This window comes from Doryrhamphus excisus, chromosome 14 (assembly GCF_030265055.1).
Source record: "Doryrhamphus excisus isolate RoL2022-K1 chromosome 14, RoL_Dexc_1.0, whole genome shotgun sequence".
NCBI lineage: Eukaryota > Metazoa > Chordata > Actinopteri > Syngnathiformes > Syngnathidae > Doryrhamphus > Doryrhamphus excisus.
Window position 1 is genome coordinate 17,904,906 of NC_080479.1, and position 23,495 is coordinate 17,928,400.

Sequence of the window (23,495 nt, forward strand, 5' to 3'; positions counted from 1 at the left end):
GGGGTGGTAGTGGTAGTGGGGGACGGGGGTGGTTGGGGACGGGGGACCTTGTGGGTAGTGCAGGATCGCAATCCATTACAGCAAAGTGTCTTACTGATGCTTTTCATGCTGACTGTGCTCCCAACTCCCTTGACATCATCAACCAGTGTTTGCCTCCTTTCTGATTTTAATTGCATTTTTTGTTACGATTAAATAATTCAGATTATTAACAGACTTAAATATTAGTCAGTGATAAAGTAACAGAACATAAAATGGCGTTGGAAAATTAATTTTTTTATGATTAAGGGCGGAAAAAAATCCAAATCTACATGGTTCTATGTGAAAAACTGATTATGATCGTCAAGACTTTTGGGAAAATACTCTGACGAAGTATTTTTGGAAAGTGTGTGTCCCATTATATCTGGTGTATTGCTGTATTTCTGAAAAAAAAGAACATTATATCAGTAACAGTAAAATACTGTGGTGGTAGTGTGACGGTCTAGGGTTGTTTTTTCTGATTCAGGACCCGGAAGACTTCCTGTGATAAATGGAACCATGAATTCTGCCAAAAAAATCCTGAAGTCCATCCGTCCATTTCTTGGATGAAACCAAATTCGGGTTCCACAGCAGGTCAATGATCCAAAACACACCAGAAAGTCCACCTCTGAATATGAAGACTTCGAAGTGGCCTAGTCCAAGTCCTGACCTGAATCCTATTGACCTTGAAAAGTCTCCAATGCGGCTGAATGACAACAATTCTGCAAAGATGAGTGGGCAAAAAGCGCTGTAAGAGACTCATTGCAAGTTAATACAAACGCTTGATTGCGGTTGTTGCTGCTAAGGGTGGACCAACCAGTTGTCCACAAATTAGTAAGGAGTGAGCCCCATCCCCTAAAAAGTTTCCATAATTATAATATAATTATAATCGTTAATTGGTTGCAGACCCAACAGTGATAAGTGAATTTCCATGAAGTAGGATTCCTTATTTATCAATAAAAGAAAAGAAGACCCTTATGAGGAACCGCACCTCACCCGGATATGGGATACCAGGGACTCACCCTGGAGCCAGGCCCCAGGGAGGGGTGCCTGGTGGTCGGGGCCTTGCACCCGTGGGACCCGGCCGGGCACAGCCCGAAGAAGCCACACGGGATCCCCCCCTTGTAGACCCACAACATACGGGGGCAAGCATAAGGGTCCGGTGCATTGTGTGTTGGGTGGCGGTCAAGGGCGGGTGCCTGGGCGACCTGGTCTTTGGTGGCCAAATCTGGTTCCCAGGCCAGCTTCGTGTCCTAAGTCTGCCTCGGGGCTTTTTCCCGGCTGGGCATGCCCGGAACATCTTACCAGGGAGGCGTCCGGGAGGCATTCGGACTAGATGCCTAGATGCTCCTCCGTGAATCGTGGTAGAGGGGTTTGAGTGCCCGAGTGATCCGAGGAGCTATATGCCCCTGGTAGGGTCTCCCAAAGCAAACAAGTCCGAGGTGACGGGACGGACCAAGAGTGATTCAGAAGACTCTTATGATGACAACAAAGAGGAGGAACCGCACCTCGCCCGGATGTGGGATACCGGGGACTCACACTGGAGCCAGACATGGTGATCAGGCCTTGACCCATGGGGCCCGGCCGGGCCCAACCCAAAGAAGCCACACGGGATCTCCCCCTTGTAGACCCACCACATACGGGGGCAAGCATAAGGATCCGGTGCATTATGTGTTGAGTGGCGGTCAAGGGCGGGTGCCTGGCCGACCTGGTTTTCGGCGGCCAAATCTGGTTCCCAGGCCAGCTTTGAGACATAATCCCTCCAGCGTGTCCTAAGTCTGCCCCGGGGTTTTTTCCCGGGTGGGCATGCCCGGTACATCTCACCAGGGAGGCGCCCGGGAGGCATCCGGACTGGATGCCTAGATGCTCCTCCGTCAATCACCACCTTATCGTGGTAGAGGGGTTTGAGTGCCCAAGTGATCCGGGGAGCTATATGCCCATGGTAGGGTCTCCCAAGGCAAACAGGTCCGAGGTGACGGGACGGACCAAGAGTGATTCAGAAGACCCTTATGATGACAACAAAGAGGAGGAACCGCACCTCGCCCGGATGTGGGATACCGGGGACTCACACTGGAGCCAGACATGGTGATCAGGCCTTGACCCATGGGGCCCGGCCGGGCCCAACCCAAAGAAGCCACACGGGATCTCCCCCTTGTAGACCCACGCAAGCATAAGGATCCGGTGCATTATGTGTTGAGTGGTGGTCAAGGGCGGGTGCCTGGCCGACCTGGTTTTCGGCGGCCAAATCTGGTTCCCAGGCCAGCTTCGAGACATAATCCCTCCAGCGTGTCCTAAGTCTGCCCCGGGGTTTTTTCCCGGGTGGGCATGCCCGGTACATCTCACCAGGGAGGCGTCCGGGAGGCATCCGGACAAGATGCCTAGATGCTCCCCCGTGAATCACCACCTTATCGTGGTGGAGGGGTTTGAGTGCCCGAGTGATCCGGGGAGCTATATGCCCCTGGTAGGGTCTCCCAAGGTCTGAGGTGACGGGATGGACCAAGAGTGTTTCAGAAGACCCTTATGATGACAACAAAGAGGAGGAACCACACCTCGCCCGGATGTGGGATACCGGGGACTCACCCTGGAGCCAGACCTAGTGGTTGGGCCTTGGCCCGTGGGGCCGGGCGAAGAAGCCACACGGGATCTCCCCCTTGTAGACCCACCACATACGGGGGCAAGCATAAGGGTCCGGTGCATTATGTGTTGGGTGGCGGTCAAGGGCGGGTGCCCGGGTGACCTGGTCTTCGGCGGCCAAATCTGGTTCCCAGGCCAGTTGTGAGACATAATCCCTTCAGCGGGGGATTTTTTCCCAGATGGGCATGCCCGGAACACCTCACCAGGGAGGCATCCAGGAGGTATTCGGACTAGATACTCCTCCGTGAATCACCACCTTAGAGGGGTTTGAGTACCCGAGTGATTCGAGGAGCTATATGCCCCTGCGGGTCCTAGGTCTGCCCCGGCTGGGCATGCCCGGAACATCTCACCAGGGAGGCGTCCGGGAGGCATCTAGACAAGATGCCTGGATGCTCCTCTGTGAATCACCACCTTATCGTGGTGGAGGGGTTTGAGTGCCCGAGTCATCCGACCCTGGTAGGGTCTCCCAAGGCAAACAAGTCCGAGGTGACGGGACAGACCAAGAGTGATTCAGAAAACCCTTATGATCTTATGACCTCGCCCGGATGTGGGAGCCTGAGACCTGGTCTTCGGCGGCCAAATCTGGTTCTTGGAACACCTCCCTTACATTTGTATTTCAGTTTCTGGACTAACTTGTCTGTGGTCAAGCACAAAATTTCTCAGATTTATTCATAAAAAAAAAATATGAATGGCAAGGGATTACTGTAGCCTGCGTGTAGCATTCCGTAGCTAGCTAAAGTCCGGAATCAAACGTGGAGTTAGTTGTACGTACCATCTCACAAACTAGCATTAAACCAGCATCGTCACCTGGTCCTTGGAGTCAATGACCAGTCCAAAGAGTTGCAGAAAACCTCCAAAAAATCACAGATCAAATCTAACACACTCTAAAAAATAGAGTGCAAATGAATGAAAAATCAACAAATTGACCAAAACAAAGTCATTTTTTTTGCTAATTTTTTTGCTAATTTAACATCAAAACATAATATAATCCCTGCAAAAATGTAAACGTTAGAATAAGATATCCGTAGGAACGTTTGGTACCGGTTTGACATTTTGGCGGATAGAATGGCTAACATACACATTTCTCTGTGGTGGGTTCGATCCCTGGTTAACTCTTGATGTCAGCCAGACGGGAAGTACGGAGTGTCACTATGGTAGTTGTAGTCCGGACACACTTTCTGCACCAGTTTGTAGTCGGTGCTGTAGAAGGAGATAAAGATGCAGATGACTTTAAAAGGTTTGGAGCAGAGCCAGGAGACGTGGCTCTGAGTCTGCTCCTGGTAGCACGTCTTGGACGGGTCAAAGTTGCAGAGCGTGTTCTTGGCCCCTTTCTCCACTTTCTCGTACTCGACGCGGCAGTTGAAGGACTTGGAGTCCTTGGCGTCGATGACCGACTGCTGGGCCGCGACGTCAAACTCCACTATCTTTGTGGGCGGGACCAAGCTGACCGATACGTTGCCTTGGCCGGTCGAGTTGTGGCGGAAGTAGACACTGAACGTTCCGTTGCCGTGATCCACGATCTTACCGGTGATCAGAAGGTTGAGTTTGACCGTCTTGATGTTAGAGTGGAAGTCACCCCAGCCGAACATCTTCTTGAACTTCCCGGTCTTGACCATGGGCCGTCGTTTAGCCCTGGGTCGTGAGTCCTGCAGGTCCGTGGAGTTCCTCAGCCAGTCCCACAGATCCTGCTCCGAATAAGGATCCGGGGTGTCGTAACGGAAGTCCAATGCTGTGTTGTTCTCTTTGCCATGAAGGGTCTCCAACAGCAGTCGACTGATGGACATGTCCTTGCTGCCTTCTGTCCATATGTGCTTCAGGGTAGATTTCGGACTCCCGGACTTCACGATCTCGGACTTTGAGGCATGGGCACTTGTCATCTGATTGAAGAGAGGGAAAGAGAGAGGAATACGTATTAGGAGAAAACATTTTATGTCCACTGGATGACATCCGCATTGTGTTTGAGTCCCAAAGATGGTAGACTCTTGTTCAAATTCTAACAAACTGTCATTCATTTTCTACTGCTTATCCTCACGAGGGTCGCGGGGGGGGGGGGGGGGGGGGGGGGCTGGAGCCTATCCCAGCTGTCTTCGGGCGAGAGGCGGGGTACACCCTGGGCAGGGCACATACAGACAAACAACCATTCACACTCACATTCATACCTATGGACAATGTGGAGTGGCTAATTAACCTAGCATGTTTTTGGGGGGGACATGCAAACTCCACAATGAGAATCAAACCCACGTCTTCCCGATCTCCTAACTGTGTGGCCTACACGCTAACCATTCGGCATTTTTGGGGCATGTTTGTGTATTTGTTTATACGCCTTTTGAGTATTAAGTCGCAGTGTGATGAATCGAGTGCTGTTAGCAAAGTGTTTTAAAGTGTTTGTTAGCAAAGACATTCACAGTCACATTCATACCTATGGACAATTTGGAGTGGCTAATTAACCTAGCATGTTTTTGGAATGTGGGAGGAAACCGGAGTACCCGGAGAAAACCCACGCATGCACGGGGAGAACATGTAAACTCCACACAGAGATGGCCGAGGTTGGAATTGAACCCTTATAAAATGTGTTTTATGTTAATTTCTTTCACCGTCAGAACAGATTGTGATTTATATTATTAGTGAAACATTTATTTGGTTAGAGTACGTTTTGGGTTGCGTCTGACCTGAGGGAACAGATTTATGATGCTAACTGAGGTTCCACTGTATTTTGATTTATTTGTATTATTTTTTATATTTTTCATTCTGTCATTATTTTATATATATTTTTTTTACCCTTTTCATTGAAATAATTTTAATTATTCTCTTTTTACATTATTTAATTTTGTAATCATTTTTGCATTCATTTTATTATTTTTTTACAGCTTAAAGATATTTTTATTGTTTTTATTCACACTTTAATTTAAGTAATATTAATTTATTTTATTATGTTTGACACTGTTAGTACTTCTATTGTTTTTACACTTTTATTTAAGTCATTTTTATCTATTTTAGTTTTTGACACTTTTATTTCAGTCTTTTTTTCTATTTATTCTCCATTTTTGGTAAGTAATTTTGTCAAGGAAGAACAGGATAACTGCATGCATTCATATCATGCAAAAATTTAAATTATATAATTTTATAAATTATATAATTATTATATATAATTATTATTATTAAAATTATATATTACTATATAAAATTATATAAAATATTTAAAAAAAACTCCACAAAATCAGATACAAGTCGTATAATACATATTTTAATGCACCTTCGGGCCCGGACCCACCACTTGAGAACCACTGGTATCACTTGAAATGTGGTCTCCACTTAACCTAACTTAAGCCGAGAAAATGAAAACCCCAAGCGGCTCGCCGACAAGGATTTAAACCCACAACGCTTTTGCAGTCCAAACAAGCAAACCACTGTGATGCTGGACGACTTTTCCATGAAATATTCTTTCAAATTATTCCAGCTATGTGTGATCACTCCTTAAATAGAAGAACGTGCTTCTATTCCAGAACAATTGACAGGAGGCAGCACTCTAATAACTAGAGTGCTCCTTGAGCAGGTGATTGATGAACCCGAGGGTTTTCACCTTTTTTTTTGCGTCCAATGAATGAAATGAGATTGATACACGGTCCCGGTGGAGGTACGTATATATGAGGTATATATATGAGGTATAGATGAGGTATATATGAAGTATATGTGACATTGATGCTTTCTACATTCAAATGTGACAGCCTATCAGTCTTGATGAGTTTTTTTGCATTCTGTGTTGCGTTCAGGATCAATACTACCCATCTCACAGACTTGCTATATAATTGCCTCACAATGTCTGGGGACGTAACCGCCTGTTTTACACCACTGATGGCGGTTTGGAAAAAAATGGAAAGTAATTGATTGGGACAAAAAAATATATCTTACATACCTGTAGCAAATATTTATGTATATAAATGTTTGTGATGTTTTAAAAATTCAAAATGTAAAATATATACTCCAGTGTGACTTATGTATGTTTTTTGTACCTAATTATGCATTTTTGGCCTTGTGTGACTTATACTCGAGTGCGACTTATGTATGTTTTTTGTACCTAATTATGCATTTTTGGCCTTGCGTGACTTATACTCGAGTGCGACTTATGTATGTTTTTTTGTACCTAATTAAGTATTTTTGGCCTTGTGCGAGTTATACTCCAGTGTGACTTATGTATGTTTTTTTGTACCTAATTATGCATTTTTGGCCTTGTGTGACTTATACTCCAGTGTGACTTATATATGTTTTTTGTACCTAATTATGCATTTTTGGCCTTGTGTGACTTATACTCGAGTGCGACTTATGTATGTTTTTTTTGTACCTAATTATGTATTTTTGGCCTTGTGCGAGTTATACTCCAGTGTGACTTATGTATGTTTTTTTTTACCTAATTATGCATTTTTGGCCTTGTGCTACTTATACTCCAGTGCGACTTATGTACGTTTTTTTTCTACCTAATTATGCATTTTTGGCCTTGTGCGACTTATGTATGTTTTTTTTTACCTAATTATGCATTTTTGGACTTGTGCGACTTATACTCCAGTGTGACTTATGTATGTTTTTTTCTACCCAATTATGCATTTTTGGCCTTATGCGACTTATACTCTGGAGTGACTTATGTATGTTTTTTTTTACCTAATTATGTATTTTTTGCCTTGTGCGACTTATACTCCAGTGTGACTTAAGTATATATTTTTCTCCCTAATTATGCATTTTTGGCCTTGTGCGACTTATATTCCAGTGCGACTTATGTATGTTTTTTTGTACCTAATTATGTATTTTTGGCCTTGTGCGACTTATACTCCGGTGTGACTTATGTATGTTTTTTTCTACCTAATTATGCATTTTTGGCCTTGTGCAACTTATACTCCAGTGTGACTTATGTATGTTTTTTTGTACCTAATTATGTATTTTTTGCCTTGTGCAACTTATACTCTGGAGTGACTTATGTATGTTTTTTTGTACCTAATTATGCATTTTTGGCCTTGTGCTACTGATACTCCAGTGTGACTTATGTAGGTTTTTTTGTACCTTATCATGCATTTTTGGCCTTTTTTTTGGTTACATTCCAGAATTTTCGTTCTGTTTTCGAACTCAATATTTTGACATCCTATATAGTAGTTTGGTATATTGGATTTAGTTTAGGTATATTACAGTCAACCAACCAGGTTGGTCATCCAGGTTGGTTGTTCACGTACTATGGTACCGTACCACCAAAGATAATCATTCAGACTGATTACATTCACAACTAAAGAAACAAACAGGGCTTGACATAATCCATGGATCTACTGAGCGACACTGAAGAAGGTCTCCAGGTATCTATTTATAGCTCAGTATGTGAAACGGAGAAAGCACTCCAACTGCAGGAGGCAAACACTCCAAAAATCACTTTCTATTGGAACAGGTAAAGTGGCCTAAGCAGTAATGATTATATTGCCAGGTATTTTCAGTCATTCGCTCCCTTGGAAACTATAAAAGTCTCTCCTAAATGTGAAGTCACAGAGGAACCATAAGATCAAATTAACGGGGACTCACACGAATCCAGGTTTGTGGGAGTCTGAGGGCATCCCATCCATAAACCAAACATGGATCCTCTACTCTTCTGTGACTTATGTATGTTTTTTTCCACCTAATTATGCATTTTTGGCCTTGTGCTACTTATACTCCAGTGTGACTTATGTATGTTTTTTTTTAACTAATTATGCATTTTTGGCCTTGTGCGACTTATACTCCAGTGTGACTTATGTATGGTTTTTTTGTACCTAATTATGCATTTTTGGCCTTGTGCGACTTATACTCCAGTGCGACTTATGTATGTTTTTTACCCAATTATGCATTTTTGGCCTTGTGCTACTTATACTCCAGTGTGACTTATGTATGTTTTTTTTTCTACCTAATTATGCATTTTTGGCCTTGTGCGACTTATACTCCAGTGCGACTTATGTATGTTTCTTTTCTATCTAATGATGCATTTTTGGCCCTCTGCTACTTATACTCCAATGTGACTTATGTATGTTTTTTTCTACCTAATTATGCATTTTTGGCATTGTGCTACTTATACTCCAGTGTGACTTATGTATGTTTTTTTTCTACCTAATTATGCATTTTTGGCCTTGTGCGACTTATGTATGTTTCGTTTCTACCTAATGATGCATTTTTGGCCTTGTGCGACTTATGTATGTTTCTTTTCTACCTAATGATGCATTTTTGGCATTGTGCTACTTATACTCCAGTGTGACTTATGTATGTTTTTTTTCTACCTAATTATGCATTTTTGGCCTTGTGCTACTTATACTCCAATGTGACTTATGTATGTTTTTTTCTACCTAATTATGCATTTTTGGCATTGTGCTACTTATACTCCAGTGTGACTTATGTATGTTTTTTTCTACCTAATTATGCATTTTTGGCATTGTGCTACTTATACTCCAGTGTGACTTATGTATGTTTTTTTTTCTACCTAATTATGCATTTCTGGCCTTGTGCTACTTATACTCCAGTGTGACTTATGTATGTTTTTTTCTACGTAATTATGCATTTTTGGCCTTGTGCGACTTATACTCCAGTGCGACTTATGTATGTTTTTTCTACCCAATTATGTATTTTTGGCCTTGTGCCATAAACCAAGAAAAAACACCTCATCTGACACATTTGGAAGTTAAATAAAAGTAAAATAAAATAAAGTAAAGAAATTATTTTTGAAAAGTACATATTTATTTCTTTATAATGCTATTATTTTTGGTTTCTGTTGGCACTTCAATCTCGGTAGACCGAGATCCCGTACCAGCTCCAAACCCCATCTTGTTATGGGTTACCAACTTCAGAGCTACAAACATGGATCCTCTACTCTTGTGTGGTTTTTAGTTCGACTTCAACCTCAAACCAGTCCATTAACTCCGTCATATTTCCTTATTCACTTGCTTTTAAATAGAAGATAAATTCAAAGCCTCGAGCATTCGGTGGAACAATGGACAAATATTTCTTTGACATCATTGATTAATGTCAGCCTCGAGGGAATTTTTTTTTGCTTGTAAGGATATCATTACTTTCCGAGTCATGACTAATGACAGCTTAAACAGAACCGAGACAAAGCTTGGAGCGGCCATTGTTGGTCGGGGCCAAGAACGGCTAATTTTTTAAAGACTAAAATGACAATTTGATCCAGAGGTGTGGTAGATTGTTTGTTTCTAAGGGAATTGAACCAACTCCGTGCAATACAGTGATGCTTTAAGGGGCTACACATCTGTATTGGCAGTCTGTGGAATTCTTTCTAGTGGATTAACACTTTGGGTTTTGGGAGTAGAACCAACAGCCAGCTACTATGTGGTCACCTGAGGGAACGGTCCGTTAGGTAAACATGGCTAACATCGTTGCCAGATGCCTTCAAACACGCCACACTCCGGTCCGCCAGCCAGACCTGGACAGTCTAAGACTAAGACATGCCAAACATCAACCACTTCAACCAGTCTGTAGCTTCCTATCAGGTGGTTGGACAAAATCCCAGACACTGAGATCCAATATTCGAGCTTCTACACCCTTCTCCAGGATGTTCAAGTCACTCATTCAAGAACTGCCTCAAAGACCCGGACATCAACCCCAGTCAAGACCGTCCAACTTGGGCAAACAAAGTCATAACCGAGGGCAAAACCCAGACGGATTGCAGAAGCACAACGGAACTATACAAAGCGAAAGCAAACACCAACCCATGTTTTTTTATACCTAATTATGCATTTTTGGCCTTGTGCTACTTATACTCCAGTGTGACTTATGTATGTTTTTTTTTACCCAATTATGCATTTTGGCCTTGTGTGACTTATGTATGTTTTTTTTTACCCAATTATGCATTTTTGGCTTTGTGCTACTTGTACTCCAGTGTGACTTATGTATGTCTTTTTTTACCCAATTATGCATTTTTGGCTTTGTGCGACTTATGTATGTTTTTTTCTACCTAATTATGCATTTTTGGCCTTGTGTGACTTATACTCCAGTGTGACTTATGTATGTTTTTTTTTTTCTACCTAATTATGCATTTGTGGCCTTGTGCAACTTATACTCCAGTGTGACTTATGTATGTTTTTTTTCTACCTAATTATGCATTTTTGGCCTTGTGTGACTTATACTCCAGTGTGACTTATGTATGGTTTTTTTTTTCTACCTAATTATGCATTTGTGGCCTTGTGCAACTTATACTCCAGTGTGACTTATGTATGTTTTTTTTTTTTTTTAACCTAATTATGCATTTTTAGCCTTGTGGGACTTATACTCCAGTGTGACTTATGTATGTTTTTTTTTTTACCCAATTATGCATTTTTGGCCTTGTGCGACTTATGTATGTTTCTTTTCTATGTAATGATGCATTTTTGGCCCTGTGCTACTAAAACTCCTGTGTGACTTATGTATGTTTTTTTTTTTTTACCTAATTATACATTTTTGGCCTTGTGCGACTTATACTCCGGTGTAACTTATGTATGTTTTTTTCTACCTAATTATGCATTTTTGGCCTTGTGTGACTTGTACTCCGGAGCGACTGATAGTCCAGAAAATATGGTAATTTCCTTTATTTTTGCTGTAGACTGAAAACATTTAGGTTTGGATCGGATACCCGACTTAGAAGATACCACATTTGACCAAAACACCCATAGACAGCTCTCTGTTTTTTTTAAAATGTTGTTTTCACCTCTAAATGCCGTCCACACATGCAAAACCGATCTTACCCAAGCCTGTCAGTCACAGGATCCAGTCCTTTGGTGGATTCCAAACCATACACAAAAACATCCCATTTACATTCCTTAACAACTTAACGGCCAGTTATCTTAATACTTATGTCCTTGTCGGGGATTTGCAGACCAGATGAAAAATAATAAATAATATCTTCTCCGCTATTGGTCAGTGTTAAATGAAAATATAATATATTATTATGATTATTGTTATTATTACAGCTGACTCCATCTTCCCCGGTTAAACAGTCCATCAGCTGATCCTTACATATACCGATTATGGCTAGCGCTTATCTCATAAACACAATGACAATCCTAAGCACCGGTGACGGACGGCCCCATAAAATGACGACAACATTTTCCCGTTTTATTCACCGTCCCTTCTCGTAAACATCGCTCCCCGTATAACGATCTGGTTTACTTTGACTTGATACAAACGTGGACAGAAGAGTGTTTTCTTTCCGCGTCAGGAGGTTTGGTAAAACGTCTTATTCACTCTCATTAAACAGGTAACGCCGCAGGCAAGATTACGCGGTGACCCATTAATGTAGTTTATCGATTGGACCATAAATGCACCGTGACAAATGGTGCCGCAACACACACTTTTATTATTTGATGCAATCAAAATCTTGTTTTAATGTTTTTTAATGAAGCCATAAAACATGAAAAAAACACAAGTGTGTTTCTTCTGTGAGGATTCATTAAGCAGACAAAACAACGTCTTAACGTTGGTTATACATGGTCAGGAAAAATTATCTGAGACATTAGACAACTTATGTATGTTTTTTTTCTACCTAATTATGCCTTTTTGGCCATGTGTGACTTATACTCCAGTGTGACTTATGTATGTTTTTTTTCTACCTAATTATGCATTTTTGGCCTTGTGCTACTTATACTCCAGTGTAACTTATGTATGTTTTTTTTTTTACATAATTATGCATTTTTGGCCTTGTGCGACTTATACTACAGTGTGACTTATGTATGTTTTATTTTCTACCAATTTATGCATTTTTGGCCTTGTGCGACTTATACTCCAGTGCGACTTATGTATGTTTTTTTCTACCTAATTATGCATTTTTGGCCTTGTGCTACTTATACTTCAGTGCGACTTATGTATGTTTTTTTTCTACCTATTTATGCATTTTTGGCCTTGTGCTACTTATACTACAGTGTGACTTATGTATGTTTTATTTTCTACCAATTTATGCATTTTTGGCCTTGTGCTACTTATACACCAGTGCAACTTATGTATGTTTGTTTACCCAATTATGCATTTTTGGCCTTGTGCTACTTATACTCCAGTGCGACTTATGTATGTTTTTTTCTACCTAATTATGCATTTTTGGCCTTGTGCTACTTATACTCCAGTGTGACTTATGTATGTTCTTTTACCCAATTATGCATTTTTGGCCTTGTGCGACTTATACTCCAGTGTGACTTATGTATGTTTTTTTTCTACCTAATTATGCATTTTTGGCCTTGTGCTACTTATACTCCAGTGTGACTTATGTATGTTTTTTTTTTTACATAATTATGCATTTTTGGCCTTGTGCTACTTATACTCCAGTGTGACTTATGTATGTTTTTTCTACCTAATTATGCATTTTTGGCCTTGTGCGACTTATACTCCAGTGCGACTTATGTATGTTTTTTTTCTACCAATTTATGCATTTTTGGCCTTGTGCGACTTATACTCCAGTGTGACTTATGTATGTTTTTTTCTACCTAATTATGCATTTTTGGCCTTGTGCTACTTATACTTCAGTGCGACTTATGTATGTTTTTTTTTACCCACTTATGCATTTTTGGTCTTGTGCTACTTATACTCCAGTGCGACTTATGTATATTTTTTTTCTACCAATTTATGCATTTTTGGCTTTGTGCAACTTATACTTCAGTGCGACTTATGTATGTTGTTTTTTTTTTTACTTAATTATGCATTTTTGGCCTTGTGCGACTTATACTCCAGTGTGACTTATGTATGTTTTTTTTCTACCTAGTATTTATGCATTTTTGGCCTTGTGCAACTTATACTCCAGTGTGACCTATGTATGTTTTTTTCTACCTAATTATGCATTTTTGGCCTTGTGCAACTTATGTATGTTTTTTTTCTACCAATTTATGCATTTTTGGCCTTGTGCGACTTATACTCCAGTGTGACTTATGTATGTTTTTTTCTACCTAATTATGCATTTTTGGCCTTGTGCTACTTATACTCCAGTGTGACTTATGTATGTTTTTTTTACCCAATTATGCATTTTTGGCCTTGTGCTACTTATACTCCAGTGTGACTTATGTATGTTTTTTTTTCTACCTATTTATGCATTTTTGGCCTTGTGCGACTTATACTTCAGTGCGACTTATGTATGTTTTTTTTTACCCAATTATGCATTTTTGGCCTTGTGCTTTTCTACCTAATGATGCATTTTTGGCCCTGTGCTACTTATACTCCAGTGTGACTTATGTATGTTTTTTCTACCTAATTATGCATTTTTGGCCTTGTACTACTTGTACTCCAGTGTGACTTATGTATGTTTGTTTTTTACCCCCTAAACCAAGAAAAAAGAGAAGTGTGTTTCTTCTGTGAGGATTCATTAAGCAGACAAAAAAACGCCTCATCTGACACATTTGGAGGTGAAATAAAAGTAAAATAAAATAAAGTAAAGAAACAAAACAGTGTTTATTTTCGATATAAGTACATATTTGTTTCTTTATAATGCTATTGTTTTTGGTTTCTGTTCGCTTCAATCTCGGTAGACCGAGATCCCGTACCAACTCCAAACGCCATCTTGTTATGGGTTACCAACTTCAGAGCTACTGGATCTACATTAAAACTAAAATCAAGCTACCGACCTCGCAGCGCCTGAACTGTGAACATGTTGAACTGATTATGGGATGCATTCAATTGTAATCTGATGCATGTTCAAATGAAATTAAACCATTACCATTACCATTATCAACGTTGGGGTTAAAGACCTAGAAAGTTACTTTGCTTTTAAAAAGCGCGATGGTTAAGTGGTTATATCTGAGCACTTGAAGGCCTACCGGGAATGTACCCGTTCTCATCATTTGTGTGCTTCTGAATGGCCGATAACGATACATGAAATACAGTACGGCCATAAACCATCCCCATTTTGCTTAGAAACAAAAGCTCTTTCTCGATTCCGAGGGTCCATTGAATGTTCCCAATTATTGAGAAAAGGCTCAATTCCAAAATGTGAGGACTGAAAAACCCCGAGCACAACATGATGAGTGTGAAAGAGGCGCGTTATTACAGCTCTGAAGAAACACAAAGGGAGACCGGGTGGGGGGGGGGGGGGGGGGGGAGACCATCTGAGACTCTAAGCCTCCACACTGATCCAGAACCTGCAGACAATTAACCCTCGGTTCGGAATCTTCAAAGAGTGAGCCAAGATAGGCTGGACTGGGAAGAATAAATAGAGAATTCCTAATGATGGTTGTCGGAATAGAAAATATGAATAGCTATATATAGCGCATACAGACGCAATAAATACATTCAAATGAGCTTTGTATTTCTAAACCGTGTCATGGTTTTTGTTGTGTAAATATCACTAAACACAACAAATATCATAATTAGACGCAAAAAAAAAAAAAATTGTAGCGCAGCCAAATCCATTCATAATTTGAATTTGTGTGACACAGATTACAATTCTCAGATGTGTTTTTCCCGCATCGGAACATTAAGCAGCACACTCGGATATGACCAAAGCTCTTTTTCTTCTCATTGTCTACGTCTCATAAGCTGTGAAACACAGCTGCACACACACACACACACACACACACACACACACACACACAGCAAAAAGCTATTATGAGCTATGAACTATTGCTGCTTGTTGCCATATGGTTGGGAATGACTTCCTGAATATGATGATGGGTTGCCAGGTAATACACGCTACTAACTTACTTCATTCTTAGTTTACATCCTGTACTGTGGATGATACTGTAGTTTTTTTTTTTTCTACTGCGCTGATTTTTACTGTATTGTACTGACACTGGCCGTGTTTCGTACCAGTTTGAACCCTACTTCAAGCCATCAGATCGAAGCTTTATATATGATATTATTATTATATTTATATATATTATTATATATTATATATTATTATTGTTATTGAAAAAACATACATAAGTCGCACGGGAGTATAAGTCGCACAAGGCCAAAAATGCATAATTAGGTAGAAAAAAACATACATAAGTCACACTGGAGTATAAGTTGCACAAGGCCAAAAATGCATAATTATGTTTAAAAAAACATAGATAAGTCGCACAAGGCCAAAAATGCATAAATAGGTAGAAAAAAAACATACATAAGTCGCACTAGAGTATAAGTCGCACAAGGCCAAAAATGCATAATTAGGTAGAAAAAAACATACATAAGTCGCACTGGAGTATAAGTAGCACAAGGCCAAAAATGCATAATTAGGTGCAAAAAAACATACATAAGTCGCACTGGAGTATAAGTAGCACAAGGCCAAAAATGCATAATTAGGTGCAAAAAAACATACATAAGTCGCACTGGAGTATAAGTCGCACAAGGCCAAAATTTTATAATTAGGTAGAAAAAAAAACATACATAAGTCGCAGTGAAGTATAAGTAGCACAAGGCCAAAAATGCATAATTAGGTAGAAAAAAACATACATAAGTCGCACTAGAGTATAAGTCGCACAAGGCCAAAAATGCATAATTAGGTGCAAAAAAACATACATAAGTCGCACTGGAGTATAAGTCGCACAAGGCCAAAATTGTATAATTAGGTAGAAAAAAAAACATACATAAGTCGCAGTGGAGTATAAGTCGCACAAGGCCAAAAATGCATAATTAGGTGCAAAAAACATACATAAGTCACACTGGAGTATAAGTTGCACAAGGCCAAAAATGCATAATTATGTTTAAAAAACATAGATAAGTCGCACAAGGCCAAAAAATGCATAAATAGGTAGAAAAAAACATACATAAGTCGCACTGGAGTATAAGTCGCACAAGGCCAAAAATGCATAATTAGGTGCAAAAAAACATACATAAGTCGCACTGGAGTATAAGTCGCACAAGGCCAAAAATGCATAAATAGGTAGAAAAAAAAAACATATATAAGTCGCACTGGAGTATAAGTCGCACAAGGCCAAAAATGCATAATTAGCTACAAAAAAACATACATAAGTCGCACAAATATAAACAACATTAGAGAAAAATAGCCACAACAATTTTAAATAAATATAGAAAAAGTAAAATCTTCAGTGGTGCACTCACGGTAGTTTCGGTAGCCGGGTTAGCGCCGTTAGCACTTCCACCTCACGTTCCCCATGACGACAGACGGTAAACACGATTGATGCCATCTTTGAAGACCTTTATACCGTCTTTTCCACTATTCACTCCCTCTATGCAGCCTCTCAAATCCATATTTCTGCAGGGATATCCGTTCATTCGACATAGCAAAGTGATGCTAACACTTGCTAACAGCTACTCTCGATTGTCAACAATGGCGCAAGCGGCAAGCTATAACCTTAACAACATGAACATTCGTCGCTGCACATTTGCTTAAGGGGTCGGTATAGCACAAAAAACAATAAGGAAGTCATAAATAAAGGAGTTGTCGTAGCTAGCATGCGCTCGGGCGGCGCCATCTTGAAACACGAGACCTCCGCACCAAATCATTGCTGTTAACTTCAACGCCATTAATAAAAACAACCGATAGCAAAGACGCTGACTGATAATATTATTACTCAGTTCACGTAAAGACCTGAGGGAGGAGCTTAAAGGCCCAAAACTTGGCGCCTATTTTTCCCGCCGTGGCTTTTTTCCCGATCAGGCTGCCGTGAGCTCCCCCCCCCCCCTTGAGCTGTTTTAATTCCGAATACATTCCAAACAATGCAAAAGCCTCCTTGCGGCCGCTTTGTGAGTTCATTCACTTTCCGCTTTAGTCCCACTCAACTAATCTTCAGTGTCACGCTTAATGAGATTTTTCAATAATAAAAAAAAAAAAAAAAAAAAAAGGACGGAAAAATGGGCCAATAACTCCCCCATCACATAGGATTGTCAACATTCCCAGTCTCGGCTAAAAATGCTTTTAAGGAACCACCTCTTCCACCTCATTCCGCTTTTATAAGGATACAAAATTGAGGATTATTACTTACTGAAAATCGCATTAAATGATTCAGTGTGTAAAAATGCAGCTGAATGTGGAGTATGCGTGTAATATGGCCTATTATTCGCCGTCATTAGCAAATTAGCATTCTCTATATATTTTCCACTTCTTCACAAGAACAATCAGAGACGCGTTTATCGACGTGGGAATCGGATAACTGCACATGGCGCTGTCAGCTCAATGAAGACAAAAAAATGAAGCCTTAATTATGTCGCACACCCGCAAATAAAGTAATTCATGTTTTGATTCAAAGGCTAACCGTAAAGTACACGTTCTTATTTAGGTATTATGAGTGTTTGTATACATTGTTTATGTTTATTCAGTACATCTTGTTTCATCATACCTAATTTTATTCCCAATTTTTAATAAAAAACCTGTTATGACCTGCGTATAAGTATAGTTTTTAACATTATGAGAGCCCTCCAGACATGAAATAACACCCCTATAGTCACATTTACACTCATATTACCCGATATAGCGGATATAATAAGAGAAAATAAGACTTGTGCTTGTGTGTAAATTACTGTAATCGCTATAAATTACATTTTTTTTTAAATAAATAAAAATGAATATATATATATATATATATATATATATATATATATATATATACCCTAAACCCTAACCCTAACAAACAAACAAACTTGCTTCATCATACCTAATTTTATTCCCAATTTAAAAAAAAAAAACCTGTTATGACCTGCATATAAGTATAGTTTTTAACATTATTAGAGCCCTCCAGACATGAAATAACACCCCTATAGTAAAATTTACACTCATATTACCCAGTATAGCGGATATAATAAGAGAAAATAAGACTTGTGCTTTTGTGTAAATTACTGTAATCGCTGTAAATTACATTTTTTTTTAATAAATAAAAATGAATATATATATATATATATACCCTAACCCTAACCCTAACAAACAAACAAACAAACTTGCTTCATCATACCTAATTTTATTCCCAATTTAAAAAAAACAACCTGTTATGACCTGCATATAAGTATAGTTTTTAACATTGTTAGAGACCTCCAGACATGAAATAACACCCCTATAGTCACCTTTACACTCATATTACCCGATATAGCGGATATAATATGAGAAAATAAGACTTGTGCTTGTGTGTAAATTACTGTAATCGCTGTAAATTAATTTTTTTTAAATAAATAAATATGAATATATATATATATATATACCCTAACCCCTAACAAACAAACAAACTTGCTTCATCATACCTAATTTTATTCCCAATTTTTAAAAAAAACCTGTTATGACCTGCATATAAGTATAGTTTTTAACATTATTAGAGCCCTCCAGACATGAAATAACACCCCTATAGTCACCTTTATACTCATATTACCCGATATGGCGGACATAATAAGAGAAAATAAAACTTGTGCTTGTGTGTGTTGCTGTAAATTAAATTGAAAAAAAAAAACAATCATAAAAATGAATATTAGCTAATAGAGATACACAGCTAACATTTCAATTTGCATGGCACTGATTGAAATTACAGAGTTAACTACCAATGCTATAGACCATAGAAAAAATAAATAAAGTTGTAGTATTGGTTTTGTACATGGTTGTACATGGTTTTGAATCTATACCACTGCTGGAGTGAATAGCGGAAAAGACGGTATAAAGGTCTTCAAAGATTTTTTCTTTAACGTTGTTTATATTTTATTAAAACTGTATTAAAATATTTTGGCTTTACTTTTCTCTAATTTCAGTTCATGGAAAAAAAATATATCGATATATATTGTAATATCGATTACGGTCTATACCAATGCTATAGACCCTAGCCAGGATATTATACGTCTGCAAGCTTAACTATATCATGCGGCATACCCCAGGGGTCAATACTGGAACCCAAACTTTATATACTGATTAATAAAGAAGTCACAGATTAAATAACTATACTAAAACTATGCTTTGATGAAGACTAATATAATGCTAATTGCTAATAGCAGAAAAGATATTGCAAATCCAAATTGACGGCGTGGACATTGACAGGGTGGAATCTAACATTAAAAATATACAACATCAAGCGGCAAGAATAGTAAACAAAACTAAATTTGTTCCGAAAAAAATTTGCACATCAATCACAATCCTTATTTGAAACATTAACAGATATTTCTTTCCCTTGTCCGTGCATTATAACACAAAACAGCAAGTTAATATAAGCTAGCTAACAATGCACATCATTAGGATACACCTATGCAAAAATCACTTATATTTTTTATTGTTATCCGGTATTACTGTCGCTAACTTATTGTGTGGAAGTAACTATAAAAGTACACAAAAAAAGTCAGTTAGGCTAATCCATTCCTAAAAATAACAAATACTAAATTTGCTGACCTAGCAAACTTTCAAATAGCTAAAATTATGCACCAAACAAAAAATAACATGCTATCCCAAAAAAAATGAATACAATTTTTCTGAACGGACGAAATAGAAATATGATTTTCGGAAAAAAAAAATGACTTAAAGCACTGAAGCATAGGCGAGAACAATAATAAAAATTTAAAAAACGTTAGCATTTAATTATGTGGACTCAAATTATGGAACCGATTGAGGAAATAACTCAAACAATTCACTAAAATTAATATAAGCATGTTAGCATATGTTTACTACTAACTCTTGATGTCTTTGTGACATGTTTGTCAACTATTAACGTATTATTATTAAATATTTATTATGAGTGTTTATTTACAGAAATTTTAAAAAAAGACCTCAACTGCTATTTTACCGCATTGTTATACCGCCTTAGAATTTGCCTATGTCATTAAAATGGGCAAAGATTACATTTTGAATACAGGAAGTGAACAAATGTACGTATTGGTATAAGATTAAATAAACTTTGCTTCTTCCTACTCCTTATCTGTGTTGTATTGTCATTTTCATAATTACCACATTGTTATACCGCCTTAGAATTTGCCTATGTAATTAAAATGGGCAAAGATTACATTTTGAATACAGGAAGTGAACAAATGCATTAGGATAAGATTAAATAAGCTTTGCTTCTTCCTACTCCTTATTTGTGCTGTATTGTCATTTTCATAATTACCACATTGTTATACCGCCTTAGAATTTGCCTATGTAATTAAAATGGGCAAAGATTACATTTTGAATACAGGAAGTGAACAAATGTATTAGAGTAAGATTGAATAAACTTTGCTTCTTCCTACTCCTTATTTGTGCTGTATTGTCATTTTCATAATTACCACATTGTTATACCGCCTTAGAATTTTCCTATGTAATTAACATGGGCAAAGATTACATTTTGAATACAGGAAGTGAACAAATGTATTAGAGTAAGATTAAATAAACTTTGCTTCTTACTACTCCTTATTTGTGCTGTATTGTCATTTTCGTAATTACCACATTGTTATACCGCCTTAGAATTTGCCTATGTAATTAACATGGGCAAAGATTACATTTTGAATACAGGAAGTGAACAAATGTATTAGGATAAGCTTAAATAAACTTTGCTTCTTCCTACTTCTTATTTGTGCTGCATTGTCATTTTCATAATTACCGCATTGTTATACTGACTTAGAATTTGCCTATGTAATTAAAAAGGGCAAAGATTACATTTTGAATACAGGAAGTGAACAAATGTATTAGGATAAGCTTAAATAAACTTTGCTTCTTCCTACTTCTTATTTGTGCTGCATTGTCATTTTCATAATTACCGCATTGTTATACTGACTTAGAATTTGCCTATGTAATTAAAATGGCCAAAGATTACATTTTGAATACAGGAAGTGAACAAATGTATTAGGATAAGATTAAATAAACTTTGCTTCTTCCTACTCCTTATTTGTGCTGTATTGTCATTTTCATAATTATTTTTGACAGTATTTATACAACAATCCCATACCGCCAAGCAAAGACGTTGTATTTGGAATCAAGCCTGCGGTGAAATGCGTTGCGGTCTTAACGGAAATGGAAACGAAGCCACATTATTACTATGCAAAATTGTTACCTGCAGCCATTTTATACTCATAATCCAATAAGCCACAATTTCAGTTTCCACTGACCCCGAAAGACCTCATCTTACAAACGTTGACAAGCTGGAATCAATAAGATATAAGAGCGAGTAAAAGGACAATAGCATGTGGTTAAAGGGGTCAATTGATTATTGATTGATTATTGATTTTTTTAGGCCATCTGTCACCACGTTTGCATGCAGTAAAAATAATATGATTGGACATTAAAACACCGACGACAGCTCTTCTATTCACTTCTGATACGATACCATTAATGTAGTTTTTAGTATCAGGCGATGCAACATCTATCCGATTTGATATCGGCACGAATAATGCATCGTGTGGTGGGAAATGTCGGAAAATGTTTAATCAAATGATATTACTCAAACAAAGAATGTTATGTTAGTTTTTGAGATATAGTTTTTGGTGCTAGCTACTACAATAATAATATCGCCGTAGCTTGGTTAATATAAAAGTCTGTTATGTAAATGGAACTGTTGACTTTTTTTTATGAGGGCTTTAGCGTCAAAATAGGGATTTCTTTTTAAAAAAAAATATATATATATATATATATTTCCCATGATGTCCGTTGTTAGCTAGCTCATATTAACTAGTTTTCTCGTGTTATAATGCACAGAAAAAGGAAAAATTATGTGTTCGTGTTTCACATAAGAATTAGGAATGATGGGCAAAATTCCCATAAAAGCGCGCTTCCCCTTTTAACAATAAGAAACGGAAAAAAAGTAATGAAACTATAACAATTAATGTCAAAAGAAAAGGGTAAAAGCAATTGTAATTATTAAAAAAAAAAAAGTAATGTCACAAGAATAGGGAAAAGTAATATCATTTTAGTAGCATAAAGTTGAACAATTAAAAAATAATTCATATAATAAATTTTATTATTATTTTTTTGTCGTAATATTGTGAAAAAAGCAATGAAAGAAGTTTTTAAAATTAGCTTGCTGGAAAAGTTATATTATAAAAATGAAGTTAAAATATCACGTGAATCAAATCGTACAAAAATGTACAAGAAGAAAGTTGAAATGGTTGCGGGGAATAAAAAGCTTAATGAGGAAAAAAAAAATTAAAAGTAAAAATATGAATGGAAAAAAATTGTTGCATTTAGAAAAGAATAAATGTGTATGAAAAAGGAGGAAAAATTATGTGGCTTAGGTAGAAATATTCGAGAAAATATGTCGCAAGTTGTAATATTTGAGAAACAAAAAACACAAATAAAATTTGGGAAAATAAGGTTGGAAAAATTTTAAAATATACAAGAAAATCAAAAGGCCAATAATAATCAAATCATACAAAAATGTACAAAAAACAATGAAAAAAGTTTTTAAAAATTAACATGCGGAAAAAGTTATATTACAAGAATAAAGTTAAAATATCACATCAATCAAATCATACAAAAATTTACAAAAAAATTGAAATGGTTGCACGGAATAAAAAGCATAAATGCGGGAAAATAAACATTAAAAGTAAAAATATTAACAGAAAAAGTCTAATGAGAAGACTGCATTAAGAAAATAATAAATGTGTATGAAAAAAAGAGGACAAATTATGTCGCTTACGTAGAAATATTTGCGAAAATATGTCACGAGTCGTAAAATTTGAGAAAGAAAAAAAAATTTGAAATTTTTTAAATTTAATTTATTAAAACAAGAAAATTAAAAGGCCAATAATATAATCATTTTTTTTACAAATCAGCTCTCAACTTTCTCCGAGTGTACCGACAATTTCATGATAGTATTAATAATTAATAATTTTTTTTGCTGTAATATTGTGGAAAAAAGCAATGAAAAAAGTTTTTAAATTAGCTTGCTGCAAAAACTATATTATAAAAATAAAGTTAAAATATCACGTGAATCAAATCGTACGAAAATGTACAAGAAGAAAGTTGAAATGGTTGCGGGGAATAAAAAGCATAAATGAGGAAAGAAAATATTAAA

General features: G+C 37.6%; 1 protein-coding gene across 1 annotated transcript in view; it reads right to left on the reverse strand.

The window, feature by feature from the left end:
• Positions 1-403: 403 nt before the first annotated feature.
• LOC131101527 (neurexophilin-1-like) overlaps positions 404-23,495 on the reverse strand; it is a 42,590-nt gene continuing 19,498 nt past the window's right edge. The window contains exon 2 of the mRNA XM_058046781.1: positions 404-4,526. Within this exon, the coding sequence (XP_057902764.1) occupies positions 3,771-4,526 (756 nt within the window). The 3' untranslated portion in view covers positions 404-3,770. The remainder of the gene's footprint in view (positions 4,527-23,495) is intronic.